At 36.3% G+C, this 21,245-nt stretch overlaps 1 protein-coding gene across 1 annotated transcript in view; it reads left to right on the top strand.

Moving 5' to 3' along the window:
* The window catches only part of LOC108777350 (platelet endothelial cell adhesion molecule), a 152,363-nt gene extending 147,848 nt beyond the window's left edge, over positions 1-4,515 (top strand). Inside the window, exon 6 of the mRNA XM_018544209.1 lies at positions 4,246-4,515. Coding sequence (XP_018399711.1) covers positions 4,246-4,331 — 86 coding nt within the window. The 3' untranslated portion in view covers positions 4,332-4,515. The remainder of the gene's footprint in view (positions 1-4,245) is intronic.
* The last annotated feature ends 16,730 nt before the right edge of the window (positions 4,516-21,245 follow it).

Genomic DNA, 21,245 nt, shown 5'->3' with positions numbered 1-21,245 from the left:
CCCCCCACCCCCCACCCCCCCCCCCCCCCCCCCCCCCCCCCCCCACCCCCCCCCCCCCCCCCCCCCGCCCTCCTCCTCCCATCGCGTCAGAGTTTCCATTCCAAAAGGGATTTCAACAGTTGACACGCCGCGCCCCGTCAGAGAGATTTAATCTCGAACAGGAAGAAAAATGTCGTTTTACGCGAAATCGCTCCTCAATAATCCTTACACATACATATATATCATTTCAATCTATTTTAAATATAATCTTTTATCTAGTTGTGCCAAATTAAGGAAGGCACAAAAATGTGATTTTTTCCCTTATGTTTTATGATTGTAAAATTGCTAGACAGAATAATATGAAATAAAAATTACATTTATTTAAATCGATCCCTTGCAGATTTATAGTTAACAAAATTGGATTCTCGATTTGATAGCTTTGATTATTGTTAAAAATCTTGAATTTTGTAGCCAAACTTGGATATAAAATTTGTTAGCATTAATAGTACAATATATTGACTATTTTGATTTTTCCAAAATTTTGTTATATTTTCCTTTTTCCAATTAATTTTTCCTTAATTACATTTTAAATCATATTTATTTACCTACAGAATTTCTGAAACAAATTATCTCTTATTAATTATGTCATGTGTATATGGATAGCAAGTAGATTAACTGTGGTATTGTTACATCACCGTGTAAAGTATACTGATGTGTTACTGTAACTATACTTTGAATTACAATAATGTTCACGCATGGCATATCTGTCAACGTGTCAACATTAGAATGTCGAATGTCTACATTCGCTTAGTTTTCACGCGTGTTATATTCATGATACCGATAATGTACAAACCGAACTAAAATCAACTGATTATCGGCGACACATTTCTCGATGAATTTGATATGTATTCATCAGATTTCCTGCGCATTTCGTCTCACGGAGACACGTGTCATTATCATCGCTGTTATTGATTGTAGGCTTGTCGATTTTGAATGTCGTGCAGCATAATGATGACGTTTCAATGATACGAAATGTAATGCAGACCGTGTTTACCAATCAATAATCCGATCATGCCAGGAACCATCGTTCGACTCATCTATCTCAGTTTTTAAAATATACTCCCCGTGTGAATTTTCGCTTAAATCATTTAACACAAAAAAGCTTTTCACCAAAAAAAAAAAAGAATTAAGTTTCAACGGGACGACACACGTGCCATCGTTCCGTGCAAATAGAGAACACGTAGCGCATATAAATTTTGCACTGCAAAGATACTAGAAATTCGAATGCAACATAGAGTTTGCGGCGAAATGTTCAACTTGGAAAAGCTTTTCTTTTTTTATTGGATCTTTTTTTATTGTACAATGTGATGAATAATAAAAATCATAATCTATTTTCAATGCATAGTTTTAATTTTAGATCGTTATAGGAGAACTCTGGGAAAGTATTAGAAAAGCGATAATCTATTATATTGGATTAACTTTTTTTTTCAAGATACTATTTTATTTCTAGATACTATGACATTAAAAAATTTTATTATTTTTTTAGTAGGACCGGGGAATAAAGATCCACTTTTGAGATTTTTTTGCTATAAAATAAAGAATATTTAACTTATACAGATCGCGTTGATATTTTTTGAAACTAGAGACTTTTGGCTATAAAATACATGCAAGATAGTATGCATATACATATACCCGTCACTACAAAGAAAAGAGAACTCTTCATATCGTCAAAAAGAAGCAGAAATTATCATCAGAACTATTGTATCTAAAAATTAATTTTTCAAAAATTTTTAATTTTTTTTTAATATTTGAAAATTTTTTTTACATAGGAACTCTAGACAATCGCAAATTGAAGCTATTAAGCCGCTCAGAACTATTCCACCTCGAAATTCGATAAAAAGTTAGCACCCCGTTTTAAAAAAATGTAAAAAAAATGTTTATTGAGCGGAACTCTTGTTATTAACTATAGGGAACTCTTCGTCTCGTCAAAAGGAAATAGGAACTCTAATCAGAACTCCTGAGTACTATAGTTGGGGTGCTAACTTAACATATCCGATTTTCTAACCTTAATAGGATAATAGGTTAACTTTTAACGCGTAATCTCAGTTCGTATGGCCGAACCAACGGTTTTTCTTACAAATTCTTTCGTTTCGTACAAAAACACGTTGAATAAGCATAATTTCATCAAAATCGGAAATGAAAATCGCATTCTGAATAATTACCTGTCTCTCTGCGTAACGAACACCACTAATGGGCTGCGTTCAGAAATTACACCTAGGTAATTCTAAGCTATAGTTTACGTTACGTATATTATAGTAAAAATGCACCCAAAAGTTATGTGAGTATAATTCCTGAACGCATCCATGCGCTGATTCTACAATGAGTCGATAATCGGAAGTAATCGGTAACGTTTCATACTGTTGACTATTGGTCAACTTCACTGATAAGACTTAGAATTATCGACTTGTTATAGAATCAACATTAACACAGAACAACCATGGCACTTTTACCCCAACAACCATGGCATTTTTTACCCGAACAAGACAAGTAAACTTTGCGGCATTATTATTAAAAAACTATAATAGTAATAACCATTTTAATAATCACACTGTTAAAACAATAGAATAAGATTAATAAATATACTTATTTAATCTATCTAGGTGCAAAAATGATCCCTTCAGACCAAAATAACTGCAGCGCTAATAGGTTGTTACTTTTGGCTCTCAAACACATGGTCACATCCGTGCAAACTTCCTGGCGGTTATCAGGTAGCAACGAACTGTGAGACATAAGATTTTCATTCTTAATTGAGACAAACTGTGAGGTGGAATTTTCTAGTAAATGCATTATTACCGAGATACAAAGGGTGGACCTTTTTCCCCGAGGATCTTTACTCCCCGGTCTACCCTACAATAACTATACATTGCACATTTTATGATTTTTTTTAAATATTAATATCAATAAAATAGAATATTGTTTCTAATATTAATATGTAATATTTGAAAGAGCTGAGATATTACAACAAAATTCTAGTAGATATTTTAAAAATTCGTGAATATAAAATATTTATGTTATATGAATATCTCTCTGGTATAAAATTACTATGTGTATTAGTTCTTTTACTTTAGTGTAAAATTATAAATATTTCAATTGTGCAATACTTTTACTTAAATATTATAATTATTTTGCATTCTGTCTATTAAAACTTATTGTGTGTAACATTATTAAAATTTGACTTTTTTTGTCTTTGTTTTGTGAAATGTTATTTCTCGAAAATTTTTGGTTGTTCTTGTATCCACATTTTAAAAAATTCACCATTTTTTAGAAAATAAAATAATATGGATTAAAAATGTTAATTTTATTTAAAACAACACTGCTATAATAAAAGAATTCATTTTTTTTAGTTTTATTTTAAAGTGTTGTTTTATTTTAAAAATAAATGTTTTGTTTTTGTCTTTATAAGACTAAGCTACGCAGGTTTGAAGTTAATCATATCGACCTGTATTTAAAACGCGCTTTTATAATATTAGCGTGTATTTAGCATATAGTTCACATATAACGTATACTATAAAATTTTAGACATAAAAGCACGTATTTATCGATAAAAGCGTGTTCTAACACAGGCTACCATGTATAGCTAGTGTCATCCTTAGTTCGCGCGCACTTTTATTTTTATGGTTACATGATTTATGTTTCTTGAACTTGATATTTTGAGTTAGCGTGACAGTCGCTATAGAAGATCATTTAGCCACGTTTTTGGAAGCGCTCTTTATTTACACTCTTTTTATATTCTTTTTTATTCTTTATTACTTTTAAGTCTAAGAAACAAATTATGTAACCACGAAAATAAAATTATGCGTGAACTAAAATATGATATTTACTAACTATATAACATAATATGTCTAACTTCAAACCCACGTAACTTGGCTTTCAAAAGAATCGAAGATAAAAGGTAGCACTTTAAAATAGTAGATAAAATTAAAAAATAAAATTTTCTTATCCGCAATATCATTTTAAATATGACCAAAATCATTTTTGCTTATATTACCCCAATTTTCTCAAAAATGTGACTTGATATTCTGGATAGCATCGTTTTCATGCATTTTTAATGCATTTTAGCAAAAAAAATCTCTGAAAATTATAATTCTCGCATGTCAAAGACAAAATCAGTGCCGGACAGTGTAACAGTTAACATTCCAGAAACTATCCTCGCCGTTTGACAGAATAAAGAGAAATGGTAACTTTTCTTTTTAACATGTGTTGCAGTAACCTCAGAAAACGGAAGCGGCACGCACACGATGACGTTTGTGACAATACTCTGCTTGGGCACGCTCCATCTGCTTCTGAGATAGTCACGGCACGCCTGAGACCACGAAAAGGGAGCTCACGGGCGTCGCATGATAAATAGCACACTAGTCAGCGGGAGAAAGGGCTGGATGAAAAGACGATGGAGGCAGGGTTTAAGGACCGCGTATGGACGGCGCAGAAACAATTAATATTATTAAATCAATATATGATCATTAAGTATTTTCTTTTTTTTTTTCTAGTGCATTAAATTGTATTTTTTTTTTATCTCTGAACGGGTCAGGATCGTAAATTCTGCATGTCCCCCGTGTGTAATCGATAATAGCAGCGCGATATTAATTTTCAGCTGGTAAACCATTTGAGCATTGCCATGATAATTATTATAGAATCAAAAGGACACGACACGTTTAATGTGATACATTCGCCGGCCGTGAGACTATCATTATCGTTATATTTTACACCGCGTCTTTTGTATAGTTCGTTATTTTGTAAGACGCGCCGGTATGCATGGATTGTTTCTCGTTTATCTTTTCGATGGTATACGAACTAGGTAAGAGAGGGCGACGATACCAGGCAACGATCCCTGGACTGGATCGTGACTGATGGAGAGATAGGTAATCGGATAAAGGATCACCGTAGCCAAATCCGCTATTGGGAGATCTGCTGTCACGAGCTTTACAGCACGGAGAATCGAGAACGGAGAAGCATAGCCAATTAGTCGCGTCCGATTACTACTACGACACCCAATTTGACATTTGACGAGTGATAAACAAAATGGATTTGTTTAGTAGAGCGACAGTGAGAAAAGAAGGGAAAGGACAGGACTTTGAAGTCGATTACACGTATACAGTCTATAAGTGCTTGTACAGCCCGCATCTGAAAGATTGCGATCCTTGCTGAGAGAGAAAGAATGAGAGAGAGAAAGAGAGAGAGAGAGAGAGAGAGAGAGAGAGAGAGAGAGAAAAAGAGTGAGAGAATGAGAGACATCTCTTCCGCTACCATTGACGAGAAGAGAGCCAAGCCGTAGAGATCGCACAAAGGAAGAGACTCGGATAAAGCAGTGCGAAAAGTTTTCGCATACCGAGAGGGAAAAAGAGCGCGGACTCTCCGATTCCGCGAAATCGTACCCTCCCTGTACTCCAACAACAACGCATTCGATGCCCACTCGAATATCTTTCCGTTACATTCGTCAAGGATGACGATTCGAGTCTATTGTTCAAACGCTCTTGGATTCGGTCGCGTAGACAGATCAATGTCGCGAATTTCGAAGCGAAGGGTTCTGGGCGCGCACGCGGGATCAAACTACTAGCTCTCTCTTTTTCCCCCTCTTTTTTTTTTGCTAAGTTCTCGTTTTCCGCGTTTTACGTGCAAAACTACGAGAACAGCGTTGTTGCTGCTGTTGCCGCGGAAGAACTCGGCCGCACATGAGTAGTTATGTACTTACGTTGATTGTTAGCCTCCAACCGCGTACGATTTGTTCTCTAACGAGTTTGTTACTTGCTCTTTAATGACGCCGCGCCGTGCCAAAGAAACATATACTTTGATCAATTTGTTCTATCTTCTGTATTTTTTTAACACGATAAGGTATGCGTTTCATTCTCGCATACTGTTTCAACAGTATCTTTTCTTGGACTCTGCAAACATACGTAATGTTTGAACTAGACGCGACGCGTTTTACCGATCTTTGATGGCCGCGCCGCTGAATCCGTATGTTAAAGCTATCTGAAGGTATACGATGTCGTCAGATATATAATCTGGGGAAAGGTTTCGTTTCGAGATCGATTTATCGAAGGAGATAGAAAAGAAACCGATGCATTGGAAAGGATGGCACGAACGTTGCGTTTTTCATTCTCCCACCTTCTACCTCCTCTTTATTAAACGGACGATAAACTCCGTGGACGATTCCGCGCGTCTATAAGCTGGCTATATACGTGCAGCTTGTTCCTTCATCCTGAACACAGAAATCGTCCGTATTAACCCCTATTCCACCCTCGGATAGAACGTCTCTTCCTCCCTTCCTTCGTTCTCTTCCCGCGGCGCACACCACAGCATTTGGCACGCTCGCGACCGCTTACAAATCTTCGCGAAGTAATGCGTATCGGCGTGAAACTGCACGGAAGGCATCGCGTGGAACCACGACCCTTATTTCTCATGCAAGCGGATTCGCCGATTCCTGCCTGGTACCCTAAACCGTGCCAAATTGTAGGGATCGATGTCGGACGTGCTAATAATTCCGCATGGAAATCGATATTATCGATATTCTCGAACGGAGTGCGTTTTTGAAAGTTGTAGAATTAATAATTTATAGCTATAATCATGAACGTTAAGTTTCAATTTGAATGCAGAAGCAGAGTGGATTACAGTTTTTACAAGTCGTGTTATAACATCTTGTTTTTAGGTTTTTTAATTTATTATATATAGTTAGAACGTGTGATAAAATATTACTTTATAAATGAATGTGTCAAATGCGCTAATGAGTAATTTTGTGGAAATTTTAATCGCGAATTATAATAATGTAGACAGGAGAATTTTTTAAAGAACAGTTAATTTTGCGCCCGAAGTTCGTTTTTGTAAGTGGGTAAGTAGGATGAAAATCCGATTTACTATAGTTTTCCGTATCTCTCTAAAGAAGTTACGACTTCTTTATATATAAGTTAGAAATAAGATAAATAGAAATATTTTTGTTAAATCTCGGATTTTAAAGTCTATTTAAGTGTCTTTAGTTTTAAGATCTTTTACAAGTCATCATATATATTATTGTTTTTGAACGTTACATTTTAGTTAATGTAAATACTTATTTTTACCAAGCAAAATAAATCATCGCATGAACTACTACTATCTTTCTATCAATAGAAAATTGAAAACAATCCGTACCTCATTGTACAGATATTTTTATTCTGTAGTATGCTATTGTTAATTCTCCTTAATATAAATATTTAATATCTTTTTCAATCCACAGGATTAAAATATAAACGCAATCTTACACACCGTACGAGCGAATGTAAATTAGCAGTTTTTATATGTTATAATTTTATATGTTAAGTTAACTTAATATATAACTCGAGTACACAGAAAATGTGAAAAACATTTTATTTACACGTATAAATATCGATACTATCCTCACACAAGTCTCTTCAGTTATAACATCTTTAAACTTTGCTTTGTAAAGTTGTGTTCTTTTAATTACTTAAATATATTTGCTTTTCAGAAGTAAAATCTACACCGCTGCCACGAACAACTGTGGTCTTATTTGCAGCGCGATGAAAACAGTACTTCACTAAATGCAGACGTTTTCATTCCCCTGGCAATTGCGCTCGCAATCAGATCGAAGAATTTCCACGAGCGCGCATAAATATATCCGTTTGTCGGTGCTCGCCCCCGTCCGACCTCTCGCTTCCCCGGCGTCGCGTCGTGGCGCGGCGAGGCAAGGCGATATCGTGCGCGCGCGCTTCCTAAAATTCATTGCCCGAGTCTATAGACGAAGCCCACAATTAACCCGAATCGAGATCTCTACGCTTCTCTGCCGCTATACAGTCCCCGACTACGGGCGAAGTCTTAGAAGGAGCGCCCATGCAAGAGCTCGAAGTTTGCACGACGAATACCGCGCGCGGGCAAGCAGATACATCCAACCACCCTTCGTGAAATAGCATATACCAAGGAAGCCCCGGGAACCCGGTGTTTGTGTATCTCCCCCGATCTTGTGTAGCGCTGGCCGCGCACGTGTGCGGCTGTTTGTATGTACAGCTATATACGTGGCAGTGGTTACGCGCGGCGTCCGCTGGTGTGTACGCGTGCACGTCTGTACACCTCATCGAGGACAAGTTCCTTCCTCACACAGACACGACAAAGGAAACGACGTTTCAGCTAACTGAAACGTCGTCGCCGTAACAATCACCATCGTCGGCTAGACCATCCTTCGCGTATACCTACCTATCTCTTCCCGCCCTCGTTTCCCATCTCGTCTACCGTTTCGCTTTGCTTCTCTGTTTGTCTCCTTTCCCCGGCTCACCTCTGGGTCGCGCAAGCTCCCAGCTTCTGTCTGTCTGTGTCCGTTGAGCCGATGTTGAGAACCAGAGCTCTGCGGTAGGAGCGTCGAATCTGCACCGACACTCGCACTGCTGCTGCGGTACTCGTAGTGCTATTCGCCGGCATAGTGCGACTCCGGGGTTGCCGTGGCTGATTCAAAATAAACTTTGTTTCGCCGCTTGCTGATATCCCACCTTACCTTGCTGGCTGGTTAGCGCGCTTGTACGACCACTGTATACGTGATCGCGTTCATTGCTGACGAAGGCTCTTCACCCACCCACCCTTCGCGCACCTAGAAGCAGCAGCCGCACTCCCCCTCTTCTCTCCCATCGTAACTCGACACTCTCTCTTACTCGTTATTAACGTTGCTTTGTATACTTCCTTATGTTTCTAAATTAGATATATGTGCAGTTATTTGACGAAGAATGCCTTTTTCAGCCATTATATCGATACGCGTTTCAAATAAGATACTGAGAAACTTCAAAACTTTTTAAATTAAAGTAATCAAATTACTATCGCATCATTGCTTTTTAATCATTTTTTAGCTCTCCCTAAAAGCTTTTGTACATAACTTTAATATTCATACAATGTTATTAATTTCATTCACGCGAATTTTTAATCGTATTATGGATCGGGAATTACTTAATTTTTTTCTGTCTGATCGTAATTAATGGCACTAAAATGAACTCTATCAATTTGATACATGACTCTGTATGAAATTTTATGCTAACTCTGTTAACGTATAATATATAAATATACGAAGGAAATTGCATGCTTTTAGCAGCGATAGACACAAGAAAAGCAAGAGTTCATCCTATGTTTCTCATGAATAATCTTTCGCTTTATAAAGCATCTTTTCTCATCGATGTATGATAATAGATATTCATAACATAGCCATAGAACGCATTTACAGAATTATAATTTACAAATCTTATACGCATATACACGTACGTAATACTTACAACTTTCGCGCAACACATTACGGAGTAAGAAAAAAATCTACTTTATTATTTTCCTAGATAGAGATATACGTGTTTCTTTTTACATGCGTAGCTTACAACACTTGCTTTTTTTTATAAAAGCAATTACTTTGACTTTGTACACAAACACACGCTCTATTTTATTTGTATATATGTTACAGTATTTTGTTTGATTAATAAAAATATTTACTTCATTTTGTTTTCATAAATCTTCACTCTTATTTGTTTTAATTCTTTGAGCATTATACTTTTGTGAGATATTATCACAGTTTCTAGTTCTTCAGAAAACTTGGAAAAAATACCTAGTGCTAAAAAATTTTAATTTGTTAATTTTATTTTTAAATTTATGTAATATAAAAATGAATTATTAGTTATTTCTATTTTTATTTGTCTTTTGATTCGTTGGCACTTTTTGTTAAATCGATCATTAATAATATAGTATCGTTAAGTACTGTCGAAAAAAAAAAACGTAAAAAATCAAGAAATTTTATTTGAGAAAATACAACTCCAGGGACGATAAAAAATACAATTTATTTTGCTTGTTTTATTACGATCGTGTCTTTCTATTTACAGTGTAAAAAAAAACGAGAAAGATGCATTTTCATCAATAACCGGATACGACGGCGCTATTAATACGAGTAATACGCTTGTTTAAGGCAACAAATAGCCTTCGTTTATCGAGAATCCATTTTTCAAAACTTTCGCCGATCCTCCGCAATAGCCAGGAAACAATTTATAAGCCGTTTTCGTACGCTTTAGCGGACATTTTCGCGCGACCACGGTGACAATACGGGTGTCTATTCAACGTAGGGGCGCGCATTATCTTTGATAAAATACGGTATTAGGTATAACAGGAACGGCCGGAATTGGGTCGCGCGCGCGATCTTCAGCGTCGGTACCGATTTACTAAGGCAGAGTAATGGAGCTCGGGTACTTTATGCCCTCTTTACATCGCTCCAGAACGACCCTGCAGATACTTCCCGCGCAACGATCTTCTCACTAACGCATCCCACGGATTGATACTAAGGAAAGCAAATGTTTGTCTATATACCTAGGCGAAGAAGTCGACCTGAGAAACCCTTGCTGTGGTGAAACGTGGTACTTCATACAGTTTAACGAGAAACCTCACTCGTAATTGCAGTGAGACTCGTTGACACGGTACGCGCTTCGCGATTCCCTGTTTTATTCGAACAAGTTTCGATCAGATTTTAAAGTTCGTTCGAGACATTTCCTTCGAATAGACGCAATGCACAGTCAAATATATTGCTACATAAAAAAAAAAGGAAATATCAAAGATGCAAGTATAAGTCAGCCGGTATGTAGTATTATAATTACGTACTTTTATTTAATTCAATTATACGAAATTAGTTTTATAATCTTTTTATGAAATTGTCTAACAAATGGTACTTAGAAAACGGATAGTTATTACTTTACACTGTATTACTGTAATTTTAATTGATTATACTGAGAATAGTTAACCATTTAACGAGATGATACTTGATAGTGTATTTGATGTTAAGAGCTGTGAGAGAGTTGGCAACATATGACGTCTTATGTAGTTTGAATAGGACTTAATACCATGATATGCGAGAATAGCTCTTGAGTTGTTGTTACAATAGACCATACTTACTACGGACAGTACACGTGAAAGCTATTGTCGTTAGAGACTGCTTGCTTATGAAGTCTTCCGTTTAAATACATAAGATGGTCTTCCTAAATTATGTACGAGTATATTATTCAATTTTGAATTTTGAAACAAATTATGAAAATATATATTTAAGGAATTTTAGAGAAAATAACTCAAAGGAATGTTTACAACAATATAAATATTTTTATAGTTTTATTTAAAATCTATATGATTCATATTTTTAAGAATTTTTTTATGTAAAAAATTATTTTAAAAGTTCTCGTTAAAAATATTTATTTACAACATCAAAGAGTTAGGTTTATATTTTATGTTATAGATTATATTAAAATATTGGTAATATCTTTCGTAAAATTTTTAACAATATTCGGAAAGCACACAAACCAATCGCTGTATTTCTTTTAACAGGACAATGAACTTTAGATAGCATGTTTATCCAGAACACATTATAGAAATTGACCTACATGTTTTCCTTATAATGGCGCTGTTAACGTGTTTTGTAAACCTCTCTTACGTAACCTGTCGCAAGTTAATTGTCGCATATACAAATAACACAATTTTACTTAACTATACCGCTATGCTATTGCAAACTGAATGAACATAATAGAGTTTTATTTATTTTATGGAATATTTTTATCCTACTTAATATTTTATCTTTTGAAATCAATGAATGTTTTTTTTCCAATGGTATGGCTGCGTGCAAAAAATAAAATATTTTGCCGGTATACATATTTATTTCAAGATCGTCTCAAGTAATGATTTTAAATGCTCTATTAATTTACAATATCTTAAGATTGTTTTAATATAATCTTAAATATAAAAACCGAACTATGAATATTATATCTGTACGATCTTTAGAATTTAATTTGAGAGTTGTTATCACAATTTCACATGATTTCAAAAAGCTTTATATTTATTATAGATTAACCAGAAACTAAACGTGCCAGCGCTTATGACAAAAATCCGAACTCATGATGAAACCATCGCACGATCTTTCGTTCTTTCTTGCCATTAAATGATACGAACGTAAGTGGCGCTCAATAAAAATTGGCTCGTCCCGACATTATCGCTGATATCGTCAAATTGATTCGCTCCAAAATTATCTTCAAACGCCGCGGTTTAAAGCGCCGTAGTATTCTCGATGGTACTTTCGATCCGCGCAGAACGGCGAGGAACGTTTTCCTGTTCTTTTCGCGGTCGTAAATCGGGGCGCGCGTTTCAACATGATCGCGCACCGAGGAGCACGTAGCCCACGTTCCGATAACGAAATAGCAAAGTCGAACGAGCTGGCAGCTGCAGGATGGCGACCCGACACGTTCGGGCTAAGTATCTGCCTATGGAAATTTAACGCGGCACTTTGCCGGCGTGTTACATCTGTAATTCATCAGGTCGCCACTTGTTACAGACAGCTTCGACATACACGTTGTTTAATGGAATTAATTGATATTGATTGTAAAATAGAGACAATTCTCCAAGTGAGAAACCTAATTTTTACTATAATATTCTGATGTAATCATTACGATCTGCAAAATTATTGTTGTTTCTTGTTCATTACGTTCAATGTTCCGAGTTTCAATAACAATTTATTAATTTGTAATGTTATAATTCTAATTTTCACACAATGATGGGTCTAATAATGGGTCGAAATTTATATTCTCGGTTTTTAATCAGCTACATTATAAAATAAAATAAAGGAGGTGTATTTTTAATGTATGCTTCATTGATGCATACACTCAATATTTCTATACCATTTTTATTCTAATTACATTATCAATATTATATATTACACAGGTTTTTATAAATCCTTACCATGTATTTTAGAACTTAATTTTTAAAAACGTTTAGTTAATAAGATTCTTTCAAGAACATGGAATTATTAATAATACCACGTGAGATGCAACGCTTATACCTATTTTTTGATCTCGTAAATCGGATTATCAACAAGAATAAAATAGGATGATACGTAGAAATACGGAAAGCATTTTTCACAATAAATAACGGCGATTATATATACTATCCGGAGTCTCTTTCGCCTTTTTTTTTTCATTATCCTCTCGTATATTCCGCAAGATATCACCATTCTTCATTGTATCATCTCTCGTGGCGACTCTCATCTTTCCTTCCTTGTTTTTCGTACGCCACCTCTTCATTCACGATTGTTCGGTACATGTATGCGTTCGTGACGCACGTTCGCACACCCTTGCGTTCGCATTCCATGCACATGTTCCACAGCGCGCGTGGGAGAGAGAAATAAACGTAATAGGTCTTCCTCCAGGTCCCCTATGTAAATTTGCACATGCTCGTAGATACCGTCCATACGCTCCCGCGCGATTGTGCGCGTCCGTTTTACCCCCGACAAATTCCGAAAGATTTCTCCTCGGTTCTGCGCCGCACGGACACGAACCGCACATTGCACGTACGTGAAATTCCGAAGTTTACCCCACGCTCGAAAAATCTCCACTCCGGGCGCCCATTCGGGATCTCTGCGTCGGTCGTGCCGATCCCGACGATTTTCGGAGCACGTACATACAGAGCGGGAACTCGACGGCCAACTGGTATCTCCCAAAGGTATCGAATGGCGCTCGTCCGTAATTGAAACGAATCTCCGCTAGTTAGACCGCTAGAAGGTAGCGCTCGTTGAGACGTCGAAAAAACCTGAGCCACACTCACATTTACGAGCGAACTTAACACTCTCCCGTCTGGCACTATTCAGGGTGCTTATCGCTCGTAGTCCGGACGCTTTAGCGAAACTCGCCCATTTATACCGAGAATGACCTTAACTTGTAACTATTAACTGTTGCTGTTTCATGGTTAGTGTCATCTAATGGACATTGAAGATCGGTGCTCTTATATATGTTCTATTCCTAAGCTTTATTGTCAGTTCCCTTCGCAATTCTACAAATAATTGAAATCTAGTAGTCTGCGTACACATTATTCATTATGTTTTATATCTTGTTGCTTTATTTTTTTATAACTATAACTAGAGTAACATACAAGTTGCGTTGTGTTGTTAATATTTCGAATCAATTTAAATACGTCGAACTCACAGTAGTAATACATTTACCACACACACAAACACGGATTGTCTACTATATTCCAAAATAGAATTCTATTTGGGAAATAAAATTGATAAAGTTTCATTTATACACGGTATCATTCAATATGAATTGTTCAAAATATTATCCATATTACTTCAATTCGAATTATTTAAATTATCGTGATTCGGATATTTACACTGTTTATATCAATTGTATAGAAAAAGTTATTTTATTTTATTGAAGCAAGGTGCACGGAGTTTTAATTGAAACAATTGAATTAAATTAAATTTATATGTATATATATATATATATATGTATACGTATACACATAAATTTAGTTACATTAAAAATTTAAGATTAAAGCAAATTATAAAAAGTCAACACACAGAGTATGTTCTGTACAATAAAAGTGTATTAAAAAATCAGTTTATTACGTTCATTTTACGAATGTAAATTAAAAATGCATTCTACTATTTTACTGAAATAAAAAATGTGTTCTATGGAAAGCACGTAATACGCAATTAGTCGGCTATATTTACGATTGCGACGTAACGATTAGATTGATTACAATAGCGCGTCTGTCATCTACAGGCTTACATCTGTTGTTACAAATCTGTTGCAAACAGAAAGATGCCCACTAAGCCTATCCTCGTAAGAGGCTTCATGCTAATGCAATTAGCAACGGGAATCTCATTGCGATGTCATAATTAACGTTGATTCTGGCTTACATAATACGATTCTCTCTGGCTTAGATCTGAAACGCAACAGACACAAATCCACATAGTCAGGCTACATTAAATAGGCGCCGGATGATCATTCTATTTCCCCGCTAATTACACGGGACATAGCAGACATGGTGGGATCGATTACGTGACATTCAACACGCAACTGACCCGCTAAACGCTATGTCGATATTAAACTGACACGAATGATCAAAATTAAAAAGAAGAATAAGATTAGTACAAATTTCGTTAGATTAAATATACAACATCGAATAATATTTATTCATTACAATTACTCTCACATTACAATTATTGCATATATTATTTTAATTACGTTGATTTTAATGTAATAATACATCCATATAGTTATTTGAGAAAAGTCAATGATAAAATATAAGATCAATAAATTTAATGAAGTTATTTTGCTCTTTCCCAATTTGCCAAAACTGATATAATTTATATACTTAATGTAAGATGATTAAATATAGTAATTAATACAATGTATAGAGTGCAAAAAACATTAGTATCTAAACGTAAAAAAATAATGAAATTTAAAATTTTTTATTTATTTTAGTATAAAATTTTTAGTTCATATAATTCGATGGATTGTTGGTTCACATTTTTTACGTATAATTTTTCAATATAAAATTATCGTTTCTTATTAAATTAACGCACAAATTGCGCTATAAAAAGCCACAAAATTAAATATGCGATGTTATGAAAATTATGCATTGTTAAACTGTTCATTGTTAAAATATAGAAATTAATCTTTTAAAGGAGAGAGAGAACATGAAGATTTTATAATGTATATGTGTGTCTATTATTTTTGCATTATTATCTTTACATTGAAAACACAGTTCTATCTCGGTCATGATTATATACGTTATTTATAATATAATAAATTATAAATATCATTGTTAAATATTTGAAACGACTGTATGATGTATATGATAACTTCAACGCAGCTTGCTTGATAATTTCGTCGTAACGTGCTTCTGTATTAAAACCCAACGATTCAAAACTTCTGCAAGCGCGAAAGTCCTTTAAATTTTAGTATGTATGCCTTCAAGCCAAGAGTAATAACTCAGTTTCGAATCTACCATGCGAATAAGATGAGAAGTAAGTTTGTAACTTTGGTTCAACACATTGCCTGTAGAGGATTTTACGAGACACTAAACTTAACATAAAATTAAATTGACAAACATATTGAACAAGAAGCTACATACATGTTCACATTTTATACAATCACATAATAATCCGATATTAAAAAAAAAAAGTTATAATTGTGCTATTTTAAATTTACAAACAAGTATTTGTAAAATAATACGCTCAGTATTATAAGTTTCATTTATTTTTAATATGCTCTGAATACCGCCAATATAATTAAGTTATTTAAATATAAACTGAAGAGGATATGTATATAACTTGACTTAAATAATCTCGATAAAACTTAAGCCATCAGTAGACTCAGGCATGCCTAGTTGCGACTGGAAAATTAGAAAACCCCCTGCGATGGAGATGAGTTAAGATCCCTCTTGATCTTTGAATTTCAGTTAGCCACACTGCCTCGCGCAAGTGATAGCGAAGTCGGTGTACCGCACCGTATCCTAAATTGATTCCATTTCGACCTCCAGTATCTTATATCCGCAATCGATTTGGCGATAGTGAGATTCGCGAAATCACGCAATTCCGCAAGAAAAGCCTCGCCGGGTGTGCGACAGGCGATCCGATACCGACTCGATGCAGGCGCTCGCGCACACATTTATTACACATACACACAGACAGAGACATATACAGCCACACGATCGACACATCCCGCAATGCGAGCGGAGGGTAGGAACCGAAGTCGCTCTTCACCCTCGATTCGGGATCGTAACGATCGTATTTCGGCGATGGCGGGAGTTGGGGGAGTAGGGCGGCGGCATCGTGGTGGCGAGGATATATCGTCGCTACAACGAGCTTCGATCACCTCGAGAGCTTTCCTCAATGGCCTCCGACCGACGCCACGCTTCGCCAGCGGAACACGACATAAATCGCCGGCTCCCCTCCCTTCTCCTTCACGAGATGCCTTCGCATTTAAGCCTTAGAGCGAAAATGCGAGACAAAGTATCTCGTCGCCGCGCGGTGTTATCCCGCCGCTGCCATCCAAGAAGAAGACTCTCCTCACAATCATATACTCCGCTCACAGACAAAGATTCCCCGGTATCTTCTTCAGGTGGCTTTGATTTCTCCCTATCGAGAATGAAATAACCGGGAAAGGATAGATATAGAGCCTTAGGAAGTTTCGTCGTTACACGCCGAGTATGAGCGGCGCTTTAATTAACCATGGATCAAAGCGGCGCTTAATGGAAGCGGACGATATCTGAGTGTAGGGCAGACCCCGAGGAAAAAAGAGTCAAAAGCGGACTCACCGAGAAGTCAGAGAGAATCACGTCGTTTGAAAAACTCGTACGTGCCCGTATGACTTTTCAGCCGAGTGACTTCCGCATCATCGAAGAGTCTCGGTTGCACTCGGTTCGCGATTTCGAGCAAATGAACGGATGACAAAAATATATAAAAAAAAAAAAAAAGAAAAACAGACGCAAGAACGACATGACGCGTATCGCGCTTGTGTGCAGGTTGAAAGCAGCGGGTTTCAAACGTTCGCGTGTGCCGACGCGTGATCTGATGCGATCAAACAAGCTCGCACGGTTGCGCAAATCCGGTTGAGATCGTCCGCTTGTTGTACAAAAACTGTAAATCGTCTAGGATTCTTCGTTGATACGCAGCAGAACGCGTAATATACTCCCATGGCTTTACGTTGGATTTTCAGTGATACCTATCTACGTTTTAACGCCGTCGCGCAGCCATTGTTTTTTAACAAATGACTGGAAAAAAGGGTCATATTTTTCAAGCTCGGTCAGATGTCGCTTTGATGAAAATATTGCTTACTACGTCTGAATTTTGATTTTTGATATAAATTACGTGTCCACATGAATCTGTATTTAGTTATATTACGGTATATTTATTAATGATTATTGATACGTTCTGTGCCAAGCTAATTTTAAAGGTAACCTTATACGGTATAATACTGACAATATTAACAAATACTGACAATATTACTGATCGTGTTTTGTTAATATTGATGGATTAACGTAGAATACTGATGGTGATCTGGATTTTGATTGCAGAGTATCATTATCGCTTTATTACACTGTTAAATCTTCATTAATATCAAATTTAATCTAATTTAAGTCACCATTCTATTCAATATATCTTTATTTTATACTAAAACAATGGTTAAATTTAAAACTATATAGTATTAATTTGACATCATATAGCGTCCAGTTGACACTATACGTATACTGTCAAATTTAACTATTGTTTCAGTATAAAATAACGATATATTGAGTAAGAATAGTGACAAATTAAATTTGGTACTATAGATTTAACAGTGTAGAATTCACATGTCACGGTATGTTATAATGTAATAGAATAATAGATAATGTACGTAAAACTAAAATAAAATTGTTGTCAATAATACTGGTATACACAATAATGTAAAAATATTAATATACATACTGTCAGTATTACTAATTTAATATTACTGATCAGTATTATTAATCGTGAGAGTCATCTTTAGTGACTTAACTAATACGTTATGTAGATCACCTGGCATTTACATTTATTATTTTCGTTAAATAACGTTATTTTATAATGATTAAGAACGTTACAAAAATTGTTGTTATAAAGAAGAAGGCCTCGTGTATCTATATTGCATCATATATCAATTATGTATTCAGATATGATATAAAATTATTTTATGACTACACTTTTTTTATAGTCAAGATATCAAACAAACTGAATGAAAAGTCCAGCGTGAATAACCGTTGACCCACGCAGTAGGGAATATGTTAATTTTTAAAGAATAAGGGTCTATTTAAAAAATTTCTTTCAACTTTTCCTTAGTAAGATTTGCTTTAATTCATTATTTCATCGTATTTCTTGCCTCGAAATATAGCATTGCTTCAGTACCACTATAGTGGTTTTCCGTTTTATAAAGTTTAATAACTAGCATGTCGCGAGAGACTACAATTAAAAGAAGACAAAGAATCGCGACTGAAATTAACTAACGCAATTAATTCTTTCTTTTAAGAATATTTATTTTATATGTGCTGATTTAGCGTAGAATCAGACGACGCATTAAATATTACATGTCGACAGCAAATATACCTCATGAAAATATCATTCCCCCGCATATGTGTCGCATGATTGGCTGTAACTCTGTTACCCTATAACGTGAGGAACCCGTCCATCGAATTCTCACCAAGGACGTCCCATAGAGCCACTCACATTCTCCATACTTTAAGAACCGGTCGTCGTTTTACGAGGACGAATTGTTTTTCACTGGTCATAAAACGGTACGAGGATGGCACTGCGCGAAGATCGTAAGATTCTTTCGTTTCAAGAAAACGTCCCTCACAAGATCGACCGTTTCCGCTGATGCTTATTACTCGCGTATTTCTTTCGTGACTTAGATTGAACTTTATCACTGAATCAGCTTTCGATCAAAAGTGACGTTCGACTCCCTTTGATTCAAGATCTTTCGCTACCTAAAAACGCATAAAACGATACTTAGAGTGGTATCCATAATCGAATCTTATATTTAGGACTGTTTTAAGTACAGTCTTAAGATGTCATGATGCCAATCAAAGGGCTGTGTTAACATCTTAAGATATTCTAAACCGTCTTAAAATAAGAACCGAATGAATACTGGCCTGTGATTGGCTTACGATATCTTAAGACTTACTCAAGACAATCTTAAATGTAAGAATCGATCATAAATACCGGCCTTAGAAATAGCTGTTGTGACTACAGTTGCCTCCTCTTTAGTTTTTTGTTCGAAAGTTCGCTTTTTTATCAAATCTCCAGTTCTCCGACACACGAAAAACTTCGGTTAACCATTTTTTATTATCTTATTTTAAGTGCCTTAATTGATTTTCCTCTGATTTTTTAAAAGATTCTAGATAACATACAACATCCATAGAACATCTATAAACGTTCTACGAATGTTTGTAAATTTTTAGAAATTCAGTGCTGCGTGAGATATTTCTTGCAGGAAGGTCAGATCTGATAACCCCTTTTTTTAGACACTACAAGAAAATTTCAATTTTGGCAATTTCGGCACTAGTTATCGATTTTTGGAGGAGAATCCATCGATCTCCAACGGAACACTAGTTGAAAGGTAGTAACCATGGTTGTGGCGAATGAGTAGTAATAGACCGACTGAAATTGTACAGCGTGCGATAGATAGGTACGTATGTATATCGAGATATTCGTGCGCTCGTTTATCACCATCGAAAGCTATTTTATCTTTATGATACGTTAAGCGACTACCGATGCCGCGTTATACGAGAAACTTTAGCTTCCTCTTCTTACCCCTCACTCCCGTCCACACCGCGCAATGATCGAAAAGGAATAGATTTATGCCGGATATAGCACGAGCACCCGTTAACGCGAGGAAATACGATTCGATATATTCGCTCGTATATTCCCCCACGATATCCATTTCGCGTCTCAAATAGCGCAGTTATTTATGAAACTCGCGTCCCGGTCGTGGTGCTTATCATTTTTTTTCTTTCTTGTCTGAAGTGTATGCATGTTTCGGGGCGCCTTTATCTTCGGATGCCGCGACTTCCGATGTGAAAAATTGACCATGGTCGCGACGTCGTCGTCAACATCCGTCTTCCTTACGCTCTCTCCTGCGGAAGAACGTTGAAAATCGCGCGAATGCATCCTGTCCTGTACACTATCATTTTCTATGCATTTCTCAGCATTAACCTGCACGCGTTTACATCGCCGTAGAGTCATTCATCTGTACCATTATCCATTTCTTCGCGATACTCTTGCCTGTCTCTCATCAGTCTCGCTATTTCCATAATTCGACCGATTCGCAAGTGTAACCTAGATATTTCGCGCCGGAAACTGGGTTATGCACGTTTCACCACGAGTGCAACTCGTTATTTGTCACCAAATTCTCCCGCATAGACCCGATTAAACGTGAAAGAAACGCCTACGGGATCCAACTCGCGTACTTTTCAGTGTAATATGCATTCGCCATCCTCCTCTTCGCGTTTTTTCTTCATTTCTATCTGACGTTTTTCTCGAAACGTTTGTGCGTCTCTCACTTCTCCGATGACAAGCCACTGTGTGCGGTAAGATATTGAAATAGTTTCATCTCTCCGACAATTTTGCCGTTTCTCTTCTTGTTTTTTTCGGCCGCGCTCTAAACCCTTCAATTTTCCTAGCGAATATCAAGCCAGTCAATCCAATCTGGTCCCAACTGAACTGGTTTGTTGGTCAGTTAGCGCATAAAACGCGAACTATCGCCAGCAGGTTGGAAATAATTGGAACAAAGTGATTCCCGGAATAATAGCGGAACTGCGACTATGCCTCTCGCCACTTTCCGTTCCTCTTCATCATCCTCCGCCTCGGTAACAAATATACCGAGAGACGACAGAGGGGAATGTCGGTACGTTACGGAATCACATTGTGTAGCATCCAGGTCAAC

This window comes from Cyphomyrmex costatus, unplaced genomic scaffold (assembly GCF_001594065.2).
Source record: "Cyphomyrmex costatus isolate MS0001 unplaced genomic scaffold, Ccosl1.0 scaffold43, whole genome shotgun sequence".
Classification (NCBI taxonomy): domain Eukaryota; kingdom Metazoa; phylum Arthropoda; class Insecta; order Hymenoptera; family Formicidae; genus Cyphomyrmex; species Cyphomyrmex costatus.
The sequence above is the reverse complement of the archived record's forward strand: the minus strand, read 5'-3'. Positions and strand labels throughout refer to the sequence as shown.